Source organism: Oratosquilla oratoria, chromosome 12 (genome assembly GCF_046742065.1).
Source record: "Oratosquilla oratoria isolate Oo_2021 chromosome 12, ASM4674206v1, whole genome shotgun sequence".
Lineage (NCBI taxonomy): Eukaryota > Metazoa > Arthropoda > Malacostraca > Stomatopoda > Squillidae > Oratosquilla > Oratosquilla oratoria.
Genome location: NC_134788.1, coordinates 25,418,098 through 25,444,932, shown reverse-complemented (window position 1 = coordinate 25,444,932; position 26,835 = coordinate 25,418,098). Strand labels below are relative to the sequence as shown.

The window sequence follows — 26,835 nt, the reverse complement described above, 5'->3', positions numbered from 1 at the left end:
GGAAAGACACGATTCAGAACAAGAGACTTTATTCTTGACCGGTTTCTCCTTTGAGGCTTCATCTCAAAGGCGAAACCGGTCAGGAATAAAGTCTCTTGTTCTCAATCGTGTCTTTCAATTCTTACCATTACACACACACACACACACACACACACACACACACACACACACACACACACACACACACACACACACACAAAAATATATATATATATATATATATATATGTATATATATATATGTATATATTCTTTTCTTGTATTCCTTCATCATTCTGACATGTCTATAAGTATACTCCTCGTATATTCATAAGCAATTTTATCTGTTTAATGAAATCAATATAAAACGAAAACACCCAACAAAAACGAAGATTTGGTGTGGAAGATAAAACTGACACTGGATGCTGCAGTCCTATTTCACTATTCTCGACGTGACCCAAACGCCATGTATGCTGCGTTTACACCGACCGAATCTCGGACGTTTCTCGACAAATGCTGTGACTTTGCTTGCAGCATTCTAGACCTCCTTGAGAAAACTTCGACAAAATGTCTAACATTCGCAAAGGTTTAGCTCCTTTTATTTCACCATTCAGTTTCTCAGTATATGACGAAAATGTAATTTGATATTTGATGATTGATTGTAACCGACGTCGTTCCTACTCAACCGAACTCACAACGCCGCAGCACCTCTGGTCTCGCCGGTATCTTGACTGGGGTCGTATCACATCGAAGAGGATGTCCAAGTACGTTTACACTCTTTACTACGTCTCACGCACCCAGTATGCAACCAAGCACAGACGTGCGCTGTGAACGTCGACGGAGTACACGCGCAGACTTAAACCGTGGGACCAGCTCGGATATCGTGCCTTGTCGGTGGACAAGAACTGTTTATAAATGAATGCAGGAGACTGTGTCCACGATATATTAATGTATTGGGTCCGAGGCGAGTAGAGGTGGATCTTTCTGAAATCTATATTGCACCCATGGTTCGAACTATCGCCGGATTTACCAAGTGATTTTGTTGCAGTGCTTATACCAACCGAACTATGGCATTCCATAATCATATAGTGAATCTACCAGTATATTGTCAGTTGGATACTGCCTAGTAGCATAACGACTAGACTACAACACCCTCATTCTCATCTTCGACCAAGTACATAAGCAGAAGAAAAGTAATATTAGTTGTGTTTTATGAACGTGTTACTACATTTTTCAACAGTGATGTAAGTACTAGGGTGGAGTGAAAATCGCCCAAATATATTTTCTTTTCTGAATTTTCCCTTTCTTCAGTTTTTAAAAGTTGTCATTTCACTAAGAGATCTGTATGCCAAAATTATATTCAAATAAGGTATTGCTATTACCAACGACCAGACGTTTTCATTTTACAATAACATGCCATTGTTCACCAACTGGCCATAAAATGTTTGTTTAATTTTAAAGATTTAAGGTTGTAAAAGGTAGCAATTAATTGAACATTATACAAAAAAGGTTATTCAAATCAGACATTTTCATTGACTTCCAGGTGTTATGAATTTACAAAATTATTCTATTTTCAAAGGATTACAAAGGCGGAGCATGCCGACAGGACCTTTTGGTCCATATATAGGTCGGATGCGAAAAAAACAACATAATAATAACAAATTAATAATAGAAAAAAAACTATAATAATGTATGAAACAAACAAAATACATAAATAAATGCATAGATATAGTTGAATAACAAACAAACAGTTAAACAGTAAATAATAATAAATTGACACATAACTAATAATAACTGAAAATCAAACAGACAAATGATGACAAAACAAAAACAAATAACATACAATAAATCATAATCATTACAACATCTTGCTTAGGTGTTTATCTAAATGATTCTTAAAGCTTCGAACTGAACTACATTGCACTACCTGTGCAGGAAGTTGATTCCATTCATTAACTACACGGTTGGCAAAGTTGTTTCTACCTACTTCCAAATTAAATCTATTTCCGGATAGTTTGAGACCATTGTTTCTTGTCTGATTCTCATTCAATGTGAAAATTTTGTCACTTTTGATGTTGTCAATTCCCTTTAGAATCTTAAAGACCTGTATCAAGTCACCTCTGAGTCTACGCTTTTTTTTCAAATACATCAAATGATAATAAACATGAGATTATATATTTCCTTTATATTTTCTACATACTATTATTCTAATATTAAAGTCTGAGTTATCCATGCATAGTTATTGATGAATTTAGAAATTGTAGTCACACTTCGATTCAACCTTTGGCATAGACTGGCAAGAAGCAACACGAGCCCGAACAAACCCGTGACATATCAATGGATAAAGAAAATATAACACTGAGGCATTATATCACGTAATAGAATGATTACAGGGTGCTACTACGGCGTGAGGTCTACCACACTATAGCGTGAGATCTACCTCCCGTTAGTAATACATCGTGAGGTCTACCCTTTCCATACATTTATTTTAGCGATAAACACATAATTTGTACATATCGTACGAATGACTTAGATGGATGATTGTATTTCTAATTACATTCATATTAAAGGAAGAAATGTAAAGGTGAATATGTTATCATATATTCCCATACATTTATTCTGGCGACACACACTTCGTATATCTTCTAAGAATGACACATATCGGTTAGGTTAGGTTAGGTCACGTGGTCAGGTCACGTTTTCTATGTATTTGGGCAGGTCACATGTTTGATGGACAGGTAAGGGGAGCGTCAGGGATCAGCGAAATGCACAGAGCGGTGTTGGCGAATATATAGCTATTTGGTGACACATCAAGGAGCAACGGAACGACAGCCGTATTTTTTGTAACTGGTAGCACATGGTTATCGGGATTAAAATGCACATATAAACGCATAACTAATACTACAGTCGGAGAGGAAGAAAAGTCGTATTAGACGTGTTCTATAAATGCATCACTACATTTTCAACAGTGATATAAGCACATGATGGTCGAACAATCACTCTCGGTCCTGTCCTGAAGGTGTAGGCAGTTGCGAGCGGTCCTGTATGTAGCTGATAATGAACGACACAAATATATCTACTAATAATACTGATGACCCACTTTCGGAGAAGAATAAGCGAAGATATAGAGATCTGTATATTTCGATCACTTACTGTGATCCTCTTCAGCAGATATCTGCTGAAGAGGATCACAGTAAGTGATCGAAATATACAGATCTCTATATCTTCGCTTATTCTTCTCCGAAAGTGGGTCATCAGTATTATTTTACAAATGTGCTACGACATATCTTTGTTGTGATATATACTAATATTAAAGTCAGGGTAACACTTGCAAGCGCATGGTTGTACATTTGTCCCCTTGGATCCAGCACATAGTCAGCCAGCCTCTTCAGGTTCTGAAGGAAAATTATAGTCCACTCCAGGATTCGTACTACACCATTCAGCCCTTCCTGCAGTTCTCGGAAGATGCTGGCCACCAAACCCAAATTCCGGATGATGTCGGCCATCGCTGGCCATGAATTGGTTCTTGTTGGTGTTGGGCCGGTGGCCTGTGTGTCCATCTCGATGCCCGAGGAAAAAATCATGCACATTGCAATGTCTAGGGATATATATACATCTCGTGACGTAGCAGGTAGGGTTGTCATATCCTGTGGTTGACTGTTTGTGTTTTCTTTCTGTAGATTTTCCATTCTTTATCTTTCCCATTTACCTCTTAACTCCTTTGGATGATAGCATTGCAAACGCCTTTTCAAATTTGAAGCTCCTGTAGGAACACTATAGAACCAGTGGAACTACTAAATTTCGAATCACGTCAAATTTCGCATGAAAGTGGCAGTTGGCGACAAGTCTATAGAACTACACGTTTCGTTTCATTTAGCTTTTTCAAGTTCAGGCGAAATGTCGTGTTGATGTCGATGGACATAATTTTTCATCATCACATTGACACTGATGATATTTTTCATCTGTTGTGCATGTAAAGTATTCAAACACTGCTGAGTTTGATGGAATTCGTTTTTGCCATACTTATTATTTTTGTGGAAGGGCGTTAATGGTACAAACGTATGTAGCTTTTTAAATTTGTGAATATATGAGATTAGGCTTAAATATAACCTATCAGAATGAAATATTTCATGAAAAGGAATTTGAGAAATGGGATAATCGAGTATCTGCAATACCTGAAATTAAAACATTCAATATATATATTATATATATATATATATATATATATATATATATATATATATATATATATATATATATATGACAATCAGCAGTATGCAAAGAAGAGAATAAAGTCCCCCTTAAATTTGCTATAGCTCGTTTTTTCTAAAACATACACTTGAAGAAAGGGATTCAATAATGGAACCTTTCGCAGTCAGGCTCGTAGATTCCAATTAGCGCTAGAATTTTCAATTGTCTCGGAATTCACGAGGCAAAGGGGTGACTTAGCTAATATGGAAACCGATATTTAAAAAAGATACGCCATAAATTGCTGCATAAATGTATTTAAAATTAAAAACATGACTCATAATGTTACAATTTTTACTTACTGGTGTGTGATAAGGCTTTGTTAATCTAATGATAAGGTAAAACTAAAAATAGGTAATTATTTTTACTGAAGTAACTATGAGCAGTAAAAATAAGAGGATATTGATTTCGGTGTGTGCATTTTATCTGGGAGTGTTGAAAAATAATGGATATCACTGTCACGTCCTGTACATGAAGATAAATGATGAGATAAAAAATAACAACAGTGGTGGCGGACGTACGAAGTTAACGACATTTTTGTAAAGAATAGCCTCTTAGATCTGCTGGGAGCTATTTTCAAACAAATATGACTAATTATACGTGTGCCGTGGCAATCTGCACGTCAGATTCAAGAAAAAATAAGAGGGAGACAAAGTTTATCGTACCGAAAAAATTAAGTTTTCGATGCAAAATTATATTTTCGATACATTACATGGATTTGCCTATTGCTTGGTGCATTCAAATGAAAGTATATATCAGTATACGTCCATTGAAGTCGGTAGAAAATGACAAATTGCTTGGCTTGATACAATTATAGGCTGTTTTACGAATATCATCTGTGATTATAAATAGAGGCTCAAACAATGCTATATGCCGTTTGCAATCATGAAATTAATTGACTTAAATTTCAGACACAATAATGTACAACGATACACCTCTGTAATCTTATAAAACTTGCTCAAAAAAGTACTTATTTTCCGGCAAGAATGACAAAATCTGGCGGTGTCTGGTATCAATTTGCTCACTGCGAAAGGTCCCATTATGTGAAGTTAGATTAGTCGAAATGGTTAGGTTAGCAGACCTAGGTTGGGTTAGGTTAATAGACCTAGGTTAGGTTAGTAGACCTACATTAGGGTAGTAGGTCTGTCTTAGGTTAGTAGGTCTAGGTTAGGTTAGTAGACCTATCTCACCTCATCAATAACCTATTTGAGATTATGGGATTTGAAATATGATAATTTCTATATTTCACATTTGAACATTGACATAATATATATCCTCTATTCTATTTCATTTCGTAAGTTAATACTTAATATGTAGGTTACATCACATAACTGTCTTAACTGACACAGTTCACAATACTAGTTAAATTATGTAGCTTTAAACAGTACTGAAAATTTTAAGAGTAACTAGGTGTAATCTAGGTTTATTTTTCTTGAAATACCATTTTCCATTTTCAAATAATTACTAATAATGTAGTGTAAAATCATAACTTATTTTAGACAATAAAGCAACAACATTGTCATGGAGATTTCTCTCTAGTCATTTAAGTTCAGTGTCTGGTTTTACAATGTATTTGTGTTCTCAGTTACACCGAAATGTAATGGCATTTCTAAACATTGAGCAAACCCACATGTTTTTGATAAATGTACACATATTTCCCTATCTCACCTCATAAACTGAGCACATTAATTTTCCACGCTCTAGCACAAGTCTACACAACGACTACACACTGCATTTCCTCGGCTTCTGGAGCAAATCGTATCGATACACGTACGGTACAAGACAGATATCGTCAATTGAACATGTTTGATAAAATGATACTGGAATGTAAATGTACCACATATATCTTTTATATTATCATTTATTGCCCTTCATACTGTTTCATACCTTACATTTTATTTTAGTACATCAAAATGACTGACACCAGTACCTATGCGATTATTAGTGCACATTTAGCCTACTATCGGAGAAATCATGATTTCAGTGTATACATTCTACGATGCATCAGAACTTGTTCATGAGCAGTGGGAGGAACAGCCATACTGGTGGAGTGATAGAGAAGATTCATATAGATCTTGACAGGAATATTACGGCTTCCATGACCCTGTACTAAAACAGAATGCGAAATATGGATGTGTTTATCTATTTCACTCAAAAAAGTACACAATAGATTAATTTGAAAGCAGCATTGGACAAAGAGCTTTGGGCGTTGAGAGGAATAGCCATAAGGATAAGAGGATAAGATTTATTGCAATTCATAGTATAAAACAATTATGTTTTATATGGAGTGTGCATTGTATAACTTTACCGACTATACTAGGCCCACATAAAGCGTAAATTCAACTAATGCCAGAGTCGGTATAGTTTTACCGACTCAGACTTAAAGCCCTGCTTGTGGGTGTAAGCGCATGGTTGTACATTTGTCCCCTCGGATCCAGCACATACCAGCCAACCTCTCCAAGTTCCGAGGGAAGATGGTCATCCCCTCCAGGACTCGAGTTGGATCAGTCTTCCCTGTAGGTCCCGGGCGATGCTGGTCAGCAACACCAAGACCCGGATGATGTCAGTCGTTGCTGGACATGAATTTGCGCAGGGCATTGCAATAGCTAAGTTCAGAGGTTCTCAACTTATTTCCCGTTACGCACCCCGAGAATCATCAGACCATCGACCCGTACCTCCATTAACCTGACAGTGTAGAATGGTAATACATTACGACTAATATACAATGGTTCCGTAATGGAATTGTTCAAATTGTACCAACATGATGCAGCGCGCACATCTAAAGTCTTTTTTTTTTTCTTTGTAGATTTAAATGTCTAAGTAATCTGTCGTTCCTCCCTCACTCCCTGGTCTGATTCTGCTGAAGAACTCTGGTGTTATTCGAAGTCTCTTCGAAGTACTTGAGTTCTCCCCTATATTCTCCTGAATGAGTCCATTAGCTGGTGTTATTTTGGAATAAACCTCTTAACATCCTATTTGCTAAAGGGATTTGTCTCAGCTGTTCCGATGATTAATCTATTTAATTTCAACCAATTTCAGGTCACCTACTTGAACTCGATACTCGTGAGCAAGCCACGCCAGTGTTATCTGCAGGGACTAACAGAACAAGGCTGATTCATGGCAAAGAACTGCTGAACATTCCTGGAGCCAGAGCTCAAAGACGTAAAAGGCATAATAGTTCATGAAGCCCTCTTTGCTGATTCTCGAGTCACAAAGGAGACGTATAAGGGAGAGGCGCAATTTGAAAAAAGCTTTTGCAAATAAAGGCAAAATGTACGCGACTCTGCGAGGTTAAAATGTTTTTGTTCACGAGGCAGTGAACCTTACTATATGTCAGATACCGTGGTGTCTGTTTACTACGAGGATTAAAACGACTATCATGGTAGCCCTGAATATCGAAACATTACTGGCCTGGGTAGTCCACCGCCCACCCCATTCACTCCGCTCCAGGCGTCACTGTCCTATGCGTGCGAAGCCCCAAAAACAAGAACGTAGCAACAAACAAGAGGAGGAGGAGACTCAGCTTCAGCAAGAGCCAAATAATCCAAGGCAGCAGGAAAGAAAACCACAGGGAAATGGTAGGACAGACGTCGTCTCCACACCTCTGGCCGCCTACGAGGGGTCCCCAATCTCAGAGGTAGTGCTCCCAGCATCTGCCATACATCTACCTCCACCTGCTTGTCTGCCCGAAGCCCAAGAACCCGGAAACACTGGCTTCGAGGCGGACACGATAGCCCCGACCATGGTTGAACTCGAAAATTCCGAACTCCAGAAAACGCGCAAGCGAGAAACAACAGAAGGAGGCGAAGCGGAAGGAAGCGAAGAGGGGGAGGAGGCTTGGGCGCGGAAGGAGGAGCGTCGTCGACGACGACAACAACGGGCCTTGGAGCACCTGGCCAGGGCGACACACCTCCACCTACAAGACAGAGCAATCTCCAGCATTGTACGTACCTGCGTGTCTCGTTTGTCCATGAGTTTAACCATGCTATTGCCAAGTCACCTCGGGGGAAAGTGGGGTTGGAGGCGGCAATGGGTATGGAGGAGAGTGAAGGGGACTGAGATACCTGACGGAGATTCTGTTCCTCTCTGGGTTTTCTCAACTAATGGAAAATTGGCGGACAATACAAAACGGGATGATGGTTTCATCTTCCTAAATATCATGACTTTATGGGTACCAAAAGGAGAGCAGAAGGGGTTGGCTTTCTACTGTTGTCTTGTTACAACGAACTAATAAGGGGAAATAGATAAGATTGATTAAGATTATTGACGGTCAAAAAGAAAGGAAAAAAAATCCCTGTGATGGAGGCCAAATATTTGAACCATCGAAATATATATATATATATATATATATATATATATATATATATATATATATATATATATATATATATATATAAACACGAAACGGGTCTTTCCCATTTTACGGCATGCAGAATTTTTAGGTTGGGATAGGTTATGTCAGCTCAGGTTAGGTTTCAGATTAATATTCATTTCTTACCTCTCTTAAGTTGTAGAAATCAACTGCATACCATAAAATGGAAAAGATCCCTCGAAAAATTCTTTTCTTTAACGCTATCCAACTCCGATGACAAGATGTCTTGTCATTTGGTCAAATAAAACAAAAAATCATAAAACACCAAAATGTTTGATCAAACACCAGAAAAATATGACGTCAATCCTCGCTTCGCTGCGAGCGAAGCGAGGACTGACGTCATATTTTTCTGGTGTTTGATCAAACATTTTGGTGTTTTATGATTTTTTGTTTTATTTGACCAAATGACAAGAATCTTGTCATCGGAGTTGAATGGGTTTAGTTGTAGAAATCAACTGCATGCCATAAAATGGAAAAGATCCCTCGAAAAATTCTTTTCTTTAACGCTATCCAACATGAGAGTTGAACTGACCCTTCCCCCAACCTCCAGGAGTCGGACGTCGCCCTGTGCCGAGGAGCAACCGTCATCTTCCTTCAACACAATCATCTTTCCCGCCTCAACCTTCCCATCCTCCCCAAGCTGCAGCACCTTTACCTACAACACAACGACATCGTTAGGTAGGGTCTGCACTCGCGCAGCGTTTCTTGCACCTTATAACTTGTTTGTATCATTTAGACGATATAAGAACTTAAGAATTGAGAAGACTGCAAGAGACCACAAGGCCTACACTAGGCAGTTTCATATCTATCAACATTGTCATCTTTTTCACAAAATTCAACTTTCTCTTAGCCCATTAAACTCCGATGACAAGATGTCTTGTCATTTGGTCAAATTAAACTAAAAATCATAAAACACCAAAATGTTTGATCAAACACCAGAAAAATATGACGTCAGTCCTCCTCGCTTCGCTCGCGACGTCATATTGTTCTGCTGTTTGATCAAACATTTTGGTGTTTTATGATTTTTTGTTTAATTTGACCAAATGACAAGACATCTTGTCATCGGAGTTTAATAGGTTAAGACAACCTTGTTTCAGTGCTCACTACATCGTCACTAAGTCTTTTCCCTTCGTTAACCATTCTGTCTGTAAACCATTTTTTGCGTATTCCGTTCTTATACCTAAACTTGTCCAGTTTAAATCCACTATAAAAAAATAATCTCGAAAGGGGTATAACTATCTCAGCTGACTCGTTCAGTGTTTTAATCTTGTTCGGTCCTCCGCAAGGTGATATTTTTTTTTTTTTTTTTCTTCAACTAAACAAAATCCCTTGTACTCTGAAGTGGTAAAAACTGGTCCGTTTTACCACCCGGGGTCGGCGAGGCTTTCGTTTAACACAGGGAATGGATGGATGGATGGTCATCATAAGGTTCTTGGCTAAGAATACCAGCGCAGTTACCCATTTAAGGAGATTCTGCTTAACGTTGGTTCACACAGAACAAGTTATCGGCAACATGGGCCTATTTCAGCAGACTTGATCAACAGCATTCGTATCCCATATAGTTGGAGGGTAAATATATGTATATATGTATGTATATATATATATATTTATACATATATATATATATACACACACACATATACACACACACACACACACACACATATATATATATATATATATATAAATATATATATATATATATATATATATATATATAAATGATATAGACCATGGACTAAAATCTACTGTTTCCAAATTTGCTGATGATACAAAACTGTGCGGAGTGGCAAATGATCACTCAAACCAATTAGATATTCAAGAAGATTTAGATCAATTACAGCAATGGTCTGAAAAGTGGCTAATGAAATTTAACACAAGTAAATGCAAGGTAATGCACATAGGTAAAAATAACAGTAAGTACGATTACAAGTTATTTGGAAATTCGTTAACAAAAGTGGATAGTGAAAAAGATCTCGGCGTAATTATCAGTAACGACCTCAAATCATCCAAGCAGTGTATTTCAGCCTCTGAGAAAGCAAATAAGATTCTGGGATTGATTGCGCGATCTTTTGATTTCAAAAGTCCATCACTCATTAACAAGCTATATAAATCGTTAGTTCGTCCACATTTGGAATATGCTGTTTCCGTATGGTCACCGAATCTCATTAAAGACATTGAGAGACTGGAAAAAGTACAACGGCGAGCCACAAAACTCATTCCAAATATAAAAAATAAATCATATGAAAATCGACTTAAGCACATGAATCTGTTTTCCCTAAAAAAGCGTAGACTCAGAGGTGACTTGATACAGGTCTTTAAGATCTTAAAGGGAATTGACAACATCAAAAGTGACCAAATTTTCACATTGAATGAGAATCAGACAAGAAACAATGGTCTCAAACTGTCCGGAAATAGATTCAATTTGGAAGTAGGTAGAAACAACTTTGCCAACCGTGTAGTTAATGAATGGAATAAACTTCCTGCACAGGTAGTGCAATGTAGTTCAGTTCGAAGCTTTAAGAATCATTTAGATAAATACCTAAGTAAGATGCTGTAATGATTATAATTTATGTTATATTATTTGTTTTTGTTTTGTTATCATTTGTCTGTCTGATTTTCATTTATTATTAGTTATATGTCAAATTATTATCATTTACTATTTACCTTTTTGTTTGTTATTAAACTATACGTATGCATTTATTTATGTATTTTATTTGTTATTTTTACATTATTATAGTTTTAATTTATTATTAATATGATTTTTTTTTTGTTTTGCATCCGACCTAGATATGGATCAAAAGGGCTCCTGTCGGCATGCTCCGCCTTTGTAATATATATATATATATATATAATGTATGCATGGTGTATATGTATATGTTCTGGCGGATCACAGATTGTGTCGACCCTATTTATCTAATGCCGTCTCCAACCCCCGACGAAGGTTGGAGGGTTTGGACCGGCAGCCTCGCCTACTGAAGCTGCTGGCTTCGGGCAACCGCATTGGAGTCCTGGAGGGCCTGGCGCCGCCCCTGGACCATCTCGCCCTCGACCATCAGCGCATTCCGCAAGGGGACGCCCTGGTCCTTGACCCGCAAGCTCTACTTGCTGTCCAGGTGAGTTGGGTACTACTTAACCCATTCAACTCCGATGACAAGATGTCTTGTCATTTGGTCAAATAAAACAAAAAATCATAAAACACCAAAATGTTTGATCAAACACCAGAAAAATATGACGTCAGTCCTCGCTTCGCTCGCAGCGAAGCGAGGATTGACGTCATATTTTTCTGGTGTTTGATCAAACATTTTGGTGTTTTATGATTTTTTGTTTTATTTGACCAAATGACAAGACATCTTGTCATCGGAGTTGAATGGGTTAAGGGCGAGGTAGAATTGGGCGAAGTCACATTTTTAGACTTGGTTCCCGTTTGTGGGAGTCAGGCAGGCGATTTCATTCTCTCGGGGTACCTGGGAGGGAAGGGAGAATCCACCACTGTTCACAAGTATAATAATATTCCCTCGGCCGATAAAGCATGTCACTACGCTGAAGTTTAACTTTTGTGTTGCAAAGCTACGTTCAGTTTACTTCTACCTGTCGTGGATGATGTAAGTGTAATGCTATAATTAGGACCAGATATGTTTCCAATGCGGCATCCTAGCCTAGGCAGGGATAGCTCTGCGATTTGTGATTTGCGGTGAACGTGGCAACCTTTCGGTCCTTTGTACTAGGAATGTGTTTTTTTTTACAGCGTTTTTGACAAATTTTGTAAGTGAGCGCCATTCCTGCTCTATCGCCGCATGTGGAGCGTTGTTCATGTTTGTGTTGGTGTATGTCGTGAGTGTGTTTTTGAAACCTTCCCAGTCGGCCTGACTGTAGCGTCAGGCTCGGGCTCACTGGGGATAAGGATGGGTGAGGTGGAGATGCGAAGGATTAAGGGTATGTGGTCTGAGAGTGTGGGGGCACCGGATGAGAGAGTAGAGTTGAGGAAGAAAGCTCGGCTGTTGGAGAACACCAGGTCGGGCTTACCCTGCAATCCATGACCTATGAATGTGTGAAAGTCCGGACCTAGGAACTTCAGCCGGTGAAGTAAAGTAAGAGAATGCAGTTGCCGACTCACTGAGCTGCTGCTGTGCGTTCCAGGACTGCAGGCAGCATGCCTGCAGTTGAAGTCGCCAATGAAGAAGGTTGGGATTTTGTATGACATCACCTTGGCAATGTCAACAAAGGGGAGGAAGGGGATACGGGGAGGGCGGTAGAGGGTACACAGGAGGATGGGATCGCGAATGGTGCTCAACTTGATCGCGAGCATCTGCCCATAATGAAATTGATCAAGTATAGTTGCCTGGAGGGACTTCATGGCTTGAATGCAGACGCCCGAGTGCAAAGCAAGACCCCGACTCCAAGTGTTGAAGCCTCGAATCTTGGGAAGAGAGTCGGGGGGGCTGGATCACCCATCGAAGTCAAACAAATGACATCAGGACCGTGTCTGGCAATCTCTAACAAGGTGCTGGTCCTTTGTGGGTCCAGTCACGGACGTTCTGGTAGTACACACATAAATCCAATCTATCCATAGGAGTAGTTGGCTTCAGTGAGCCCTACTAACTGGAGTGAGTTTTTGGAAGGAAGTTTAGTTAGCTTTAGGGGCTTGGGGGGTAAGCACTTCGCTGTCGGAGGAGGATGAGGATGCACTATCGTTTGACTGGACAGTGTCTGGAGTAATGCTGGTGAAGGGGATTATGTCTCGCAGCGTCTCCTTTGTGAGCTTAGTCAGGTTAAACTTAGGCCTCCCGGTCGGGCTAGCTCGTAGTATGGCCACGCGGCGCGGGAGCCCGGAGGAGGATTTGTTTGCCCCTGACGAGGAGGAAGAGCGAGGGCTCAGGATTGGGGAGCGTGAGCGATTGCTACGTTGAAAGGATTCGAGTTTGGATGCCCTGGACTTGGAGGGTGATTGCCTTAGGTTAGGTTCTTGCGCAGCCTTCTTGGAGGAGGAAGTGGAGGAGGAGGTGGAGGAATCAGAGGGAGGGGGTGTGGAGGGAGAGAGGGTGGAAACGGAAGGAAAAACAGAGGGAGCGGTGGTCCGAAGGGTAGGGAGGGGTTGTCCCCACCCAGCCCCTTGGGTGGGGATGGGATGGGTTGCTGCTAGTTCAATGTGTCTTTCGTCTTTTATTCCATCCTTCATGAGGCTCCATCTAAGGCCCCGTGGACAGGACTTGTATTCTGAATGATTCCTTTGCACACACTCCAGAACCTCGGGCATTCCCGATTGCACGCTCCAGGGAACTTAGATCGTTTATCAAGGGACCTGCACTCTGGCCCATGTCATCATGGTCGGATCTTTACTCCAAATTTACACGTATGTGGCCATCTGTTCCTTTATGTGTGTGTGTGTGTGTGTGTGTGTGTGTGAAATTTTCCAGTGCCTGCATGTCGCACCTTCCCAGCAGCTCCTGAAAGGTCCCTCCATCATTAGTTTGTGGCAACACACCGCCACTGCTAGTTACCTCTTAGTGCTTATGGCATTGTTGTAAATTTAAGTTGTTAATCTTGGTCAAAGCAATTATGTATGTCGATTGTTATTAAAATACATATTGTAAATATTATGTCACATACATAGATGGCCATTATTTTGTAAAAAGCTGTTCATCTCATTCCAGACAACCCTTACGCTGTTGGATATTAGTGGGAACCAACTGACAGAAATAGGTGCAGTGGGATTACTGACGAACCTACGGGTAGGTTGCCAGATGCTGGATAACAGGTAATGTATACAGTTTATGATGAAAGTAGAAAATGAAGGAAAAACAGTATAAGGCATCTTTTACCGGTTCGTATTCCTGATTTTACACCCGATTTTACACCTGATTTTACGTCCTTGGAATCTTCTGGAAGTGTAGGAGAACAAAATCGCTCAACTATGCGCAATTCACAGGAGCAACATGTTCCCCGAAGAAAGGGGAGGGGAGAGAATGTCGAGAATTTGGTCAGATGGTAAGGACATTGTTTAGAATTAATTTCTTTAATAAGCCAAAATAAAATAACGCGTAAAAACACAAACATTAAAAGAAAAGACAATCAAGAACACTTAAAAACAAATATAACGATTAAGGTTTCTGTACACAAGATTAAATATACAAGACCTCCGTGACTACAAATGTGTAAAACATGAAAACATGCCTTGCGTGATAACATGATAAAAACAGGTAAGGAGAAACATGGTGTGTGGGCCTGTAACTGATATATAGAGGTAGAAATATATATACATACATATGATATCATGCTAACTACCTACTGTAGACATTCTCTATTCACAGGTGCTTCGAGCCTGTGACAATTTCCTTGGGGACACAGAACATGTCGCCAAAGTGGTAGAGAGGCTTGTGGTATTGCGTGAGCTAGACCTTCGGGGAAACCCATTGGTGCGCCATCGGATGTACTTACCTCGTCTGCTTCTAGTTTCGGCGACCACGCTCGGTAAAATTTGCTACACACCATATACTCAAGACATCGCACACAATGCAGCCCAATAGTACCATAAGCAACAAAATGCATGAACAAAACAACAGAAATGGCGTGAGCACGTATCAAAAGTACCACCGAACTAAAACATCCCAACTCATGCCAACATGGAGATAATAAGCCAACACTTTCATGGATCACTATACTAAAATTAGCCACACGATTAGCCCTGGACCTAAACTGACGCAGCCTCGGACACAAACACAATTTCCCTTTGGATCACGCTACCACCTCATTGTGCCTACAAAGTACACAAAATTGCTTAAAACTAAAACACCTACTGCAGAACATACATCTCAAACACTTGGAGACCACAATATACCAAAAAACAAACCATAATTAACTACAAGTACAGCTATAAACACTGCATTGAAACTCGGACCTTGGAAAAATCTAATAAGAATATTTTTTGGTTCAGCTTCATACACACTAATAATCTACGGTGATGGAAAGAACACCGCTTGACATTACGACCCTACAGGTTCCAAACAAGCTCCATTTGATATCGAACAAGTCTGTGCCGATTCTCCTTAAATATTGTGAGTTCGTCTGAGTGGAAACGACTTCGGTTACAATCTTTCGTTTGTTTGTTTTCCAGTATTCAAATGTCAAATCACTTTTGGGTAAATCTTTAAGATTTACCCACCTTTGCATCATATATAATGAGAAACTAAATGATGAACTGAAAGGAGCTAAACCTTTATGAATGTTGGGCACATTGTTGCAGCGTTCTTAGGAAAGTCTGGCATGCTGCAAGCAAAGTCTTCTTCCAGCTATTCAAATTCACAGCATTTGACGTGTAAGCGCGGTCACAGTTTTCAAACACAGTACCCGTCCCATGTCCACTCACCACTCAGACGATCAAACACAAATTGAGACTTCAGGATCGGGAGCGCACAGACACAACCTTAACATATCTGACTGGAATATTCTGTAGGGTTGGGCTGTGTATTTGTAATGAAACATGTCCTGCTTATATTACATAATACTGTGTTGCAGTAGTTTCTGAAGGCACTGAATCATGGAATTGTTTTCAGGTGAGGAAAACATACATCACCATCGGCACCGTAAAGTAGTAGCATCATTTCTGCTTAATATCACTGTTACTGGACTGATGCATCACCTCACTTAAAGTTATTTGCAGTTACTTTACAGAAACATGCATAACTTGCCTAGCATCATCATGGTTCCATACTGATAGTAATAATTATGTCGACTATATTCCCATAGGCTATTCACAGATGAGGTATCTTAGTTTTCTTTTCCTCGTCTGCTTTTCCCATAATATGTATTGTAGTGGAGTAGGTACAGAACATTGTTAATATTACTTGGACAAATCATCTGGGCTATGGCACAAGTCTGATATTTTGTCAATATTATTTTTTATTAGTTGCACTTACCTTCATTTTACCCATGCAGCAAGATATTAACTTGTAAATCTTTTGTCCCGGTCATCTTTCCGATTGGATGTTGAATATTATGGGATTTTCCAACGCTTTGTCCCTCGCCTTTCCTGATTAACCAGTGACCTTGGATGGACGGACAATGAGTCAGGTCATGAGGAAATTTGTGAAGAATACTGAATGTTCCCGAAAAAAACAAGCGAACAGGTAAGAGTTGATAGGTGTTATAGTGTTACCAAACGGACCTTCCACGGGCTTCATTAGCGCTGACCGTTGAAAGTTCGTTTGAGTAAAAACGACTTCGGTTACAATGTTTCATTATTCAAATCTCCAAATGTCAATTTATCATTCCATCACATATTGCAAAACTGAATGATGAACTAAGGGGTTTTAAACCATTACAAATGTTAGACATATTGTTGAAATATTCTTGAAGGCTAGAGATCTGTGAGCGAAGTCATATTCTAGTTATTCAAATGAAGGTTAGAGGTAGTATGTGGAAGGAAATTTGTAAAAAGCCTTTCAGTGTGCTTGCATGTGGGGAATTAAGAGGTTCTAGCTAGGTTGCTAATGGTTGTTATATGGACTCTAGTTTTCCTGTTGACTTGCAAAATAATCCTTCCCATCTCAGTATGCCAAAAGCATCCGGAACCCAATATCAATTGGCTTGGTTTTTTTATATGCTACACTTGGACCAAGTAAGATCTTTTACTGATAATTTATTGTCATGTTTTACATAACCACTCCGTGGAACATACTTTCTTTCTCTTTCCGAACCCATGTGTTACTCTTGTTACTCTTGCAGAATGTTCATGCCAAGGGCGGGTGATGTAGACACTGTACCGCGGGAACTTGTAGGCACATCAGGAATGAGCGACCAAAACTTTCTCATGTCTGGTCAGCAACATCCATCAACCATGCACGGTAAACGGATTATGTGTATAGAGCGGAGCTGTCACACCTTTCCAAACATTTTGATGTATCCACTACTTAATGGGACTTCACAGTTCCTGTCCGTTGCCTATCCTCATTTTTCTATTTCCCTACTCTGTGTCTACATTTTTTTTTTTCAGTGCTATGTATGATCCAGGGATTCTTCCTCTGCCAAGGGATTCGAACCCTGACCTGTGCGTGCATAATCACGAAGCCAAGACGCTAGAAACTGGGCTTGGCTTCGTGATTACGCACGCACAGGTCAGTGTCCGAATCCCTTGTTAGAGCTTCTTAAGATCCACATACACATTCTTCGATGTCTTTCGCCCCTTCAGGTGTTGCTGAAGGGACCCGGTTCGTCCTGGGCGCTTTACGTCGCCCCGAATTCGACATCATCCTCCGTAACGCTTTGAACGCAGACAAACACGACCAACAGGCGACTGACGATGATGGTGCGCGGGAGCCGAACGTGGCGTCTGAAGAGAGCGAGGTGCACCTTATCCCACGTCCCTTCTGGCGCAACAAGAACACACCGTCGTCATTCATGAAGTTGTCTTCAGTTAAGAGGTCCACTTAATATCTCCACAAATCCCACTTTTTCCTGCCGACATTGCAAAGTTTGACACAATGTTAAAGGGGGGTTAAAGTTACCAATGGGATAACTCAGGTGAGGTCGAATACTACCACTGTTACAACTACTGTTACTTGTATTACTACAACTACTACTTCTACTATTACTAATTTTCCTACCACCAATACTATTACTACTACTTTTTGCTTCTACTTTTCCTATTACTATTACTACTTCTATTACTACTACTACCACTACTAGTACTACTAGTACTTCTACTGTTACTACTAATGATAATGATAACAGTAATAAAAATGGCAATGGTTATAGCGCTGGTTTTTCTCCCCATGCCCGCAGTTTACGAGACCGATAATCACAACTCGCACCAAAAAATAAAAAAGAAACCATCCTTGGAAATGTAAATTACTTGCTTCATCTACCTGTATTTTTCTAGTAATGTGGAGTGTGTGTGTGAATGATTCACCATAGTTTTCGATCACTTGTTGGATTTGTAATCCTCCTGGATGAGAACTCATGTATGCCCGATCAATGGATAATGATGTGACCTTACAACTCCTTGCCCACGTGAGTTGGAGTGCCGGCTCGCCGTGAAGCAAAGCCGAAGTTATTTAAACTTTTGGTGGGGGCTGGGCGGGCGTTTGAACTCGGACTGCTGAATACGCGGCTCTAAATGTTACCACTGCGATATCGAGTGGGCTATGGACTAGCTAGGATAGACCACCCGCTCGCGCGGGATCGGTAGTTGTAGGAGTGGAAGAGAAGTCTGTATGAAAATAAAAAAGATTGTTGTGTACGAGTCTTATTGTCACCGGGCGATATTTAGGGATATCTATTTCGCGGGGTCGTGGTTGAGGAGGAATGGGTAAGAGACTTGGAGTTGGAGGCTAGAATCAATTGATATAACCGTGAGGTTACTTTAGGTATATTTATTCATCTTAACCTCATCCAACAAAGTTAGAAAGGGAGTAGGAGGCTATGGGCGGTTGGCCTACGGCAAGGCAATGGGCGATTACTGAAGCGTAGTCAAAAGATTAGATCCTATGAGCAGTAAAGTGGGCAAGCGTCAACGAAGAAGTCAGGCGGAAGAAATGAGATTTCCTCTGCCACGACCGGCCGGCGAAGAGTGATGGGCGGTATCCGTGTGTGGGCGTATGTGTGCGTGTGTGCTTTAGTGATTCACCATGGTCTAGGACAGCGTTTCTCAATATTGCGTAACCTTTAAAATAAATTGCATGTCTCAAGGAACCCCATGCACAAAAAAAAAAAAAAAAAAAAAAAAAAACATATCTTTCTCATTTCATTTTCATCGTAATAATAGGTTAGATAGGATGATGCCTATATTACATTATTACAATAACCAAGAATATGTCGTGCGTGTTTAATTATATTACGTATATGAAATCAAATAAAAGATCAAAAGTGCATTAGCTTATCTCACTTGTTCTCGCGGAACCCTTAGGGACCTTTTGCGGAACCTTAGGGTTCCGGGGAATCCTGGTTGGAAAACGCTGTCGAGGATGACGTGATTAACAGCTGTTACCTCCCGGATGAGAGCTTAGATCTATAGGTAGTGTTCTGATCTTTCGCATATCCCCAACAACTTATTTTTTTTTTCTTTTACATCAAATAAAACAATTTTTTTCATTAATACTAGGCATGATGTAAAATAGATACAGTAACATCTCACTGTGCACACTACGCTCTTAACTTTGCATCTACCCTCCTCCACTCCTTAATCGTTGTTAGTTCGCTGGCTTCATTTAATGTTATATATTGAGTCTTCAATTATAGTTATGAGCTATATTTTCTGGTCTTCTTTATTCTTCGGGTTGTCTATCATTGTGCAACTTTGACTGGTAGTCGTTTGGTAATCTTTGCCCATAGTTTGTCAGCTGTAGACATAAAAAACGTTTCAATGTGTCTTCTCAACAAAGAAAACTTAATACTTGGGGAAAACTAAAGCAATGGGAAACGGGGTGAATATAAAGTAGGGTTTTGGGCGATTTTCTATAATAAAAAGATATTTATTTATAAGGAAATTACTTTTGATAAAAATTTAAAATTCAAGAATCACGTAAGCACCGATATTTAATCTAGTCTAGCATAATCGTTCCATGAGAAAATTATATATCAAGTGAAAATGGGTTTCCGTGATACTCGAATCATAGAATAATAAAAAAATATATCATCGGGAACAAATAATAGTGGCGTCATTGGATCTTGTGTTACAAAAGACTGATGCTACAAGACAGTACGCAATTTTTTATCATTTATGTCTGAATTAGTTCATTGCCCTGGCTCTAGTCTATTAACACACACTCACAGCCCTGGGGAACACGCCCACGACCTCTAGCTCAGCCCATATCCAGTGAATAGATTTTGTGGCGCTGTTTGTAGTGTGGGCAGGAGAGTAATATTAGGTTTCTGTCTTCTGTGTCGGGAATTTAGTGGAAGTCACCGGAAGTCTAATTCTATGTTGAAACTGTACGTCACCTTCGGTGGTGGTGATATGAACTTACATCCTCATAAGGGTCGACCGAAGTCTGCAGACAGCAGTTCCCCGTTTTCTACGATTCCCAATGCCACCAGCTAGCCGAGTTTGAGCGAGGCTTTCGTTCGCTTCGTAAATGTAACTATTATCACATAAATCACTCGCTCCAATGAAGTCTCTCAAATATAACTTGGTCATCGCGACGCTTCGATCTCATTGTATTACCATCTTGCCACAGAGACCACATATATTTGAGAACAATAGGCAGATATAAGACTTGTATCAAAGATGTTAGGAAGTATAGCTTTCCACTTATAGGTGTGGACTTGTGGAGCAAGTTGGACGAAAATATAATCCAAGCCAACACCATCAACGAATTTAAGGTAAAAATTGATGAATGAAGGTAGAGACGGGACCATATGAGTAAAGTTCCACATATAATAGGTAAGTACACACACACGACCATGGCAGCATCAGTAAAACAGAGGACCTGTTCAACGATGGGGAAGCAGACAAGAAAAAGAAAAAAATGGCCAAGAATGCAAGATGGAGCTACCCACAAGGGTATTACACCCAAATATCAAACACATCCTTTCAGGATATACAAACGACCTTTCTGTGATTGTCAAGATATATAAACCATCTTCTGATACAGTGCCCGTTAACCCATTCAACTCCGATGACAAGATGTCTTGTCATTTGGTCAAATAAAACAAAAAATCATAAAACACCAAAATGTTTGATCAAACACCAGAAAAATATGACGTCAGTCCTCGCTTCGCTGCGAGCGAAGCGAGGATTGACGTCATATTTTTCTGGTGTTTGATCAAACATTTTGGTGTTTTATGATTTTTTGTTTTATTTGACCAAATGACAAGACATCTTGTCATCGGAGTTTAATGGGTTAAGGCCAAGATGCTCTGAAAACGACCACGGATTGGATTCGTTATTGGTGCAACAAGATATGAACCAATTACGTCATGGCTAGTAGGTGCTCTCTGCAGAGTAGTGGTTGCACTAATTAAACATCTGCCCCCACCTCTGGGAAACTGCAAGTGAGGAACATCTGCATTCATGCACATCCGCAGGCAACAGGAAGTCGGAGAGAGGAAACTTCATCAGAATCGATGATAGAAAGCCACGTCAGTTCAGATATGTAGATGACGTTATTGTCATCATGTTTAAAAACACGGGCATCAACCTCACTGCTGCAGTGTGTCGACAAATAAGTGAAGTTCGCGGTATGGGAGTCGATTCCTGGGTACTGGTGTTTATTTAATTTGTATCGATTTATACGTAGGTAGAATGTCAGATTATCAACTAGTAATGTCATTCCATATTTCAAAACAAAACTCAAATACTACACCCTAAACTTTCGTAAACTTCATCACAAATTTGGACTTACCTACGTTCGATTATGATAAGGTAAGCATTGCATAAAAACAACAGCAAACACCTTACTAGATTAGTAAGAGTCTATGTTTTGTAGTCGAGTTGTAACTGTTTACTTTCAGCTGTTTGTGCATTCCCCATGTCTCATTTGTTTTATTTTGCTTATCCATATATATAGTACAGTTAATTCAAGCTATTTACACATTTGAAAGTCATACTGGCAACTATAAGGAATGGAGATGATTATTCCGACAGTCAAGTGAAGGGAATATGAGGTAACACTGGGCAATCTATTGGCGGTCTGCAGTCTTCAAAAGTTTAGAACTACTGATTTACTGACATAGTGTGGTAATAGGATTTTTTTCTCCCTCAGGACACTTCGAATATGCAATGAAAAACATTTGTAGGAAGAGTTCGAATGTAATATGAAAAAAAAAAAAAAAATCGGCGTTCTTAGATATCCAAAGGGACTAGGGATGACATTATACAGAAATGCAGTAGAAATTCATACTAAAGCAAAGCCAATATTTTTTTTACGAACTACATACCGTTCTCATGTTCGAAGATATCTTTAGTGGTTGATTGTTTTTTATACTACAAAAGGTATAGAAATAGACGCCAGAAAGACTTGCTAATGAGTCAAGACAGTTGAGAGAAAGATCAGCGTGATTATAAGGTAGTGTATTATGTCGAATTGGCAACGGAACCAAAAGGTTTCCTGTCGACATGCTCCTCTTTTGTAACGAAATTGTGAACATAAACATAAAAACTCCCAATGCGTCCATTTACTAGGCTGGTGAAGGATAAAATGTTGCATACACTCTATGGCAAAATCTCAAGAAGAAATGTAGAGGCAACTGTGAGTTCAAGAGTGAATGTTTGATACTACTGTGGTGGATTTATTGATTAAGCCAGAACAAAGGCCATCTCATGCAATAATCATGGAGCGCCGCACTGGGTCGAGATGGCACACCTGTTTTGAAAATAAACTGTACTAATGGGAACCACAGAAGAGCAATGTCGAACACTTGTCATTCACTGTTTATGTTCTCCATCGTCCAAATAAAACCACACACACGCACGCATATACACACAAAAACATTCATACGCAACAGCACACACATATACAGACTTACAGCCAGCTATTCACAGACACAGACATGCACGCAATTACTGCCTTTCAGGAACCAAATTAAACTTTTACCCATTGAGCAGTAATAATTCAGTCTTTCAGTCAGTCTACTGGCAACATATTTTTATTCAATTGCGTCTAATCCCTAACATAGCATAGGGGATGTTTGTCTCAGTTATTCAATCACGGCATTTCATTTTAGCTGCTGCTAATTTATTCAGCTGCACATGAAATCTACGTTAGCTAAGGGATGCAAGAAAAATGCAAGAAAAATCTCACCCAGAAATTAGACTGGTAAACGTTACACTACTGCTTTGCCATTTCTTGCTCCCTTCAAATTACGACGACGCCGGGTCCGGGACCAGTCACTACTGTAAACCAAGATCTAAGAATATAAGGTCTAACCACTTCCGACCGAATTTCGAGGGAGTTGGCGCAGCGGGCCCGTGAACGTCACCTGTCTGTTCAAAGTGGGGTTCGCGGGTCCTATAGCTGTCAGTTGAAGCTGGTGCGTCGTTCGGGTATGTTGTTGCCTTCGCTCGCACCGCTCCACGCAATTAGTTATATTCTGACAAATATTATATAAAATATATATATATAAATATATATAAAATATTATAGTTCCTGTCTATATATATGAATATATAATATATATGATATATAATATATAAAATATTATAGTTCCTGTCTTCCTTGACGTTTCACAGTTTTCTTCAGTGTTTCACAAAGAGAAAACGGACCCAGCCTAATGACGTCAGAAGCTGCGCAGAAGAATTCAAATGGTTTGACCTGTTTATTTAGATCTTGCCGTGAATTATAGGGCGCCGGGTAGATCGGTAACAACGAAACTAACCCAGAATTATACAAATTCTCATAAACATCTTCTATGCAGCACTAGAGAATGGATACTTCCCACGAACATTAAAAACAGCAATAAATCTTTGTTCCCAAATCAGGCACAAACATCAGAAGTGTACACAATAACAGACCCATTTCTCTTCTAGAAATACACGGAAAACTCTTTGAGAAAATACTAAATTACAGACTCAGTGCACACCTCTATCAACAAAACATACTATAGTCAGCGCAACGAGAAGTGACCGCTAAGGCGGGGTTAGGAGATTTCCCTGTGTTGCCACATCTCCACAGATAACACGGCCCGCACTGCTCACACTGAATGCACTGTGAGGGGGGCGGGGCCAGAGAATAAATGTAGGGCAACGTCGCTCTCTCTTGCTCATATGCCATGTCTGACTCGAGGAAACGAAACCTTTGTATAGAAAACATTGCTTTAATTTTTACCTCAGTGGTGGTGTGACAAAAAAATTGGAATATAATTATATGTGGCAACATTATTAAAATATAAAATAAAATTATAGAATAAAATAAAATTATAAAATAATTATATGTGGCAACACAGGGGGACTCCCAGTGCTCCGCCCTAACGGCCATTTCTCAATGCAACGAGTATAACACCCTCACAACATGGCTTCAGACCAGGATTCGGCACACACACAGCTCTGGCCACACTATACCAATCAATCGCAATAGCTAAAGCCCAAAAGTGAACCTGGTGCTTAGGGGCCTTTGACAAGCGCTATAGTGGACTGGGCTGAAATACAAAATAATACAACTACAACTCTACCCATGCCTCACACGTATACTATGTAATTTCGTAACAGACAGAAAGGCATGCATCCGCGTACAACATCACATAGGACAAGAATTCACAATAACATGTGGGGTCCCGCAAGCAAGCTCCATAAGCCCAACACTATACAACTTATATCTACATGACATCCCAAACCCAGTTCCGGCTTGTCAACACATCATATACGCAGACGACATTACACAACTAATTACACAACCAAGTAAATCAACACGCATGCTGGCGAAAAAGACAAGAGCGTGCAATAGAATGCATCAACGCCTTAGAGCGCTGCTGGAAAATTCGCACGAATCAACAGAAATTTACTCTAATACACACACAAGGACACGGGAAATCACCTGTAGCGACAGATGGCATCCAACACAAATACTCCTCACATGGCAATGTGCTTGGCTGGAACTTCTCCCCCTATGGGGGGGGGGGCAGCTCATGTCAAAAGGGCAGTTGCTTGACCCCAAGACAGAAAAGAACACTCTACATTACTCATATGAGAAGCATTTTAACATATCCAGCTATCCCGCTGCACACACTAAGAAAGACACCACTTCAGAAATTACAGTGTACAAAACAGAGCTCTATACTTTATTACAAACACGAAATACACAGAAGGAATCACTGCCGAAGAACTACACACAGACACGAATACACCACCTATAAACATGCAATTACACGCACAAGCAGTTAAAACTTGGGAAAGATTATTCACACTCGACACACCACAACTACAAGAACTCGCATCCCTTCCAGAGAACACAACTCAACACAGTAACTGGTCCCTAAGTTACGAGAAAACTTTAATTGACCAAACTCCTCAGTACACATCACGAGCATGATGCATCTAATTCACACAACCAATTCTCACTCTTTACCGCACCCTACAACTATGCGACAAGCAGGCAAGACACCGACATTTTTTACCCACCTCCCCCTCCCACCCACCCTTCACCTCTCCAAACTCCCGAATCAGTTAAACACGTAAACTCCCTAACCAGGTACAACTAAAACCAAAGACTTACACACGAAACAATACAAAACAAATATACCTAATGACCCACACTCGAAAAAAAACATAAAGCACTCACAAAACGACTACAACAATTAGCTCAACTTCCACAAACACACAGCGTGATGGATACTAGTATATGGAAGGGTTCCTACCCTCCCATATATGCCTACCCATTATGACAAGTGTGGCTCCCTAAGTCCGGTTATTAGAAGATCAAACTTCCTTTCTACGCGAGGTTACAAATTCAAAACATACACAGAATATATTCTAAAAATAATAATAATAATAAAAAAACAGCTAGTTGGTAGCCCAACAAACTATGAACCACCGACTTCATTCTTTTCTTCAAACTTTCTCCATCCCCTCCCCCCCCCTCTGCCCCACGGGTACCCCCACCATCCTTACCCCAAATTCCCGAAGCCACGAGACTAAAAATTTCATTCTTTCCTCCCACTAATCCCCCAAATCCCATCTTATCTATCCTGTCCTCTAAGTCTAAATAATGTAATATTGAAAATATATTTTGGAATCTCACTTATATGAGATCACTCTTCTAAATAAGTACACACGTGCAGGGGAATGGTTGAAGATGTACAGACTAGTACCTCCGACTGTCTAGCAACACATCACACACAACTGAAATTGAGAAACTAAAAGATAGTCCCTAAATCTGATTTTTCCGCTGTGGCTCATTTTTAATTAAAAAAAAAAGAAATGAAGAAGAGGCCAAGCCGCGGTACCAAGTGGACGTTTTCAAACGAGTTCCGTGAGAGGCAATCTTCTGTGAGGTGGTTTGAGTTAAATATGAACTTCCACCATATCATAGTATGGCTGCTTTCTTTTTGGTTTTATGTAAATACTAGTATGCGATCTATCTATTTAGAACTTGGAAAAGGTCAGCGAGTAAGGACCATTTTAATCGCAACAAAGTCTTGCGTATTCCACGAGGAATTTTACATCGGTAATGCCGTAGACATCGGTGAACGCCACACATCGCATTTGGCTGGTGCAGGCTTAAGCGCTTTGCCCGTGTTTTGGCAAGGGCGATTATGGATTCTTTTTAAAAAGGGATGTTTATAATATTTTATTTTTTAAAAGTGAAT

At 39.9% G+C, this 26,835-nt stretch overlaps 1 protein-coding gene across 1 annotated transcript; it reads left to right on the top strand.

Annotated features, from left to right (window-relative positions):
- Positions 1-7,112: 7,112 nt before the first annotated feature.
- On the top strand, positions 7,113-14,420 carry LOC143032041 (uncharacterized). The gene is made up of 4 exons (XM_076196509.1): positions 7,113-8,169; positions 9,152-9,276; positions 11,495-11,714; positions 14,253-14,420. Exons 1-4 carry the CDS (start codon positions 7,606-7,608, stop codon positions 14,358-14,360), a joined length of 1,017 nt encoding a protein of 338 aa, XP_076052624.1. The 5' UTR covers positions 7,113-7,605; the 3' UTR covers positions 14,361-14,420.
- Positions 14,421-26,835: the final 12,415 nt, after the last annotated feature.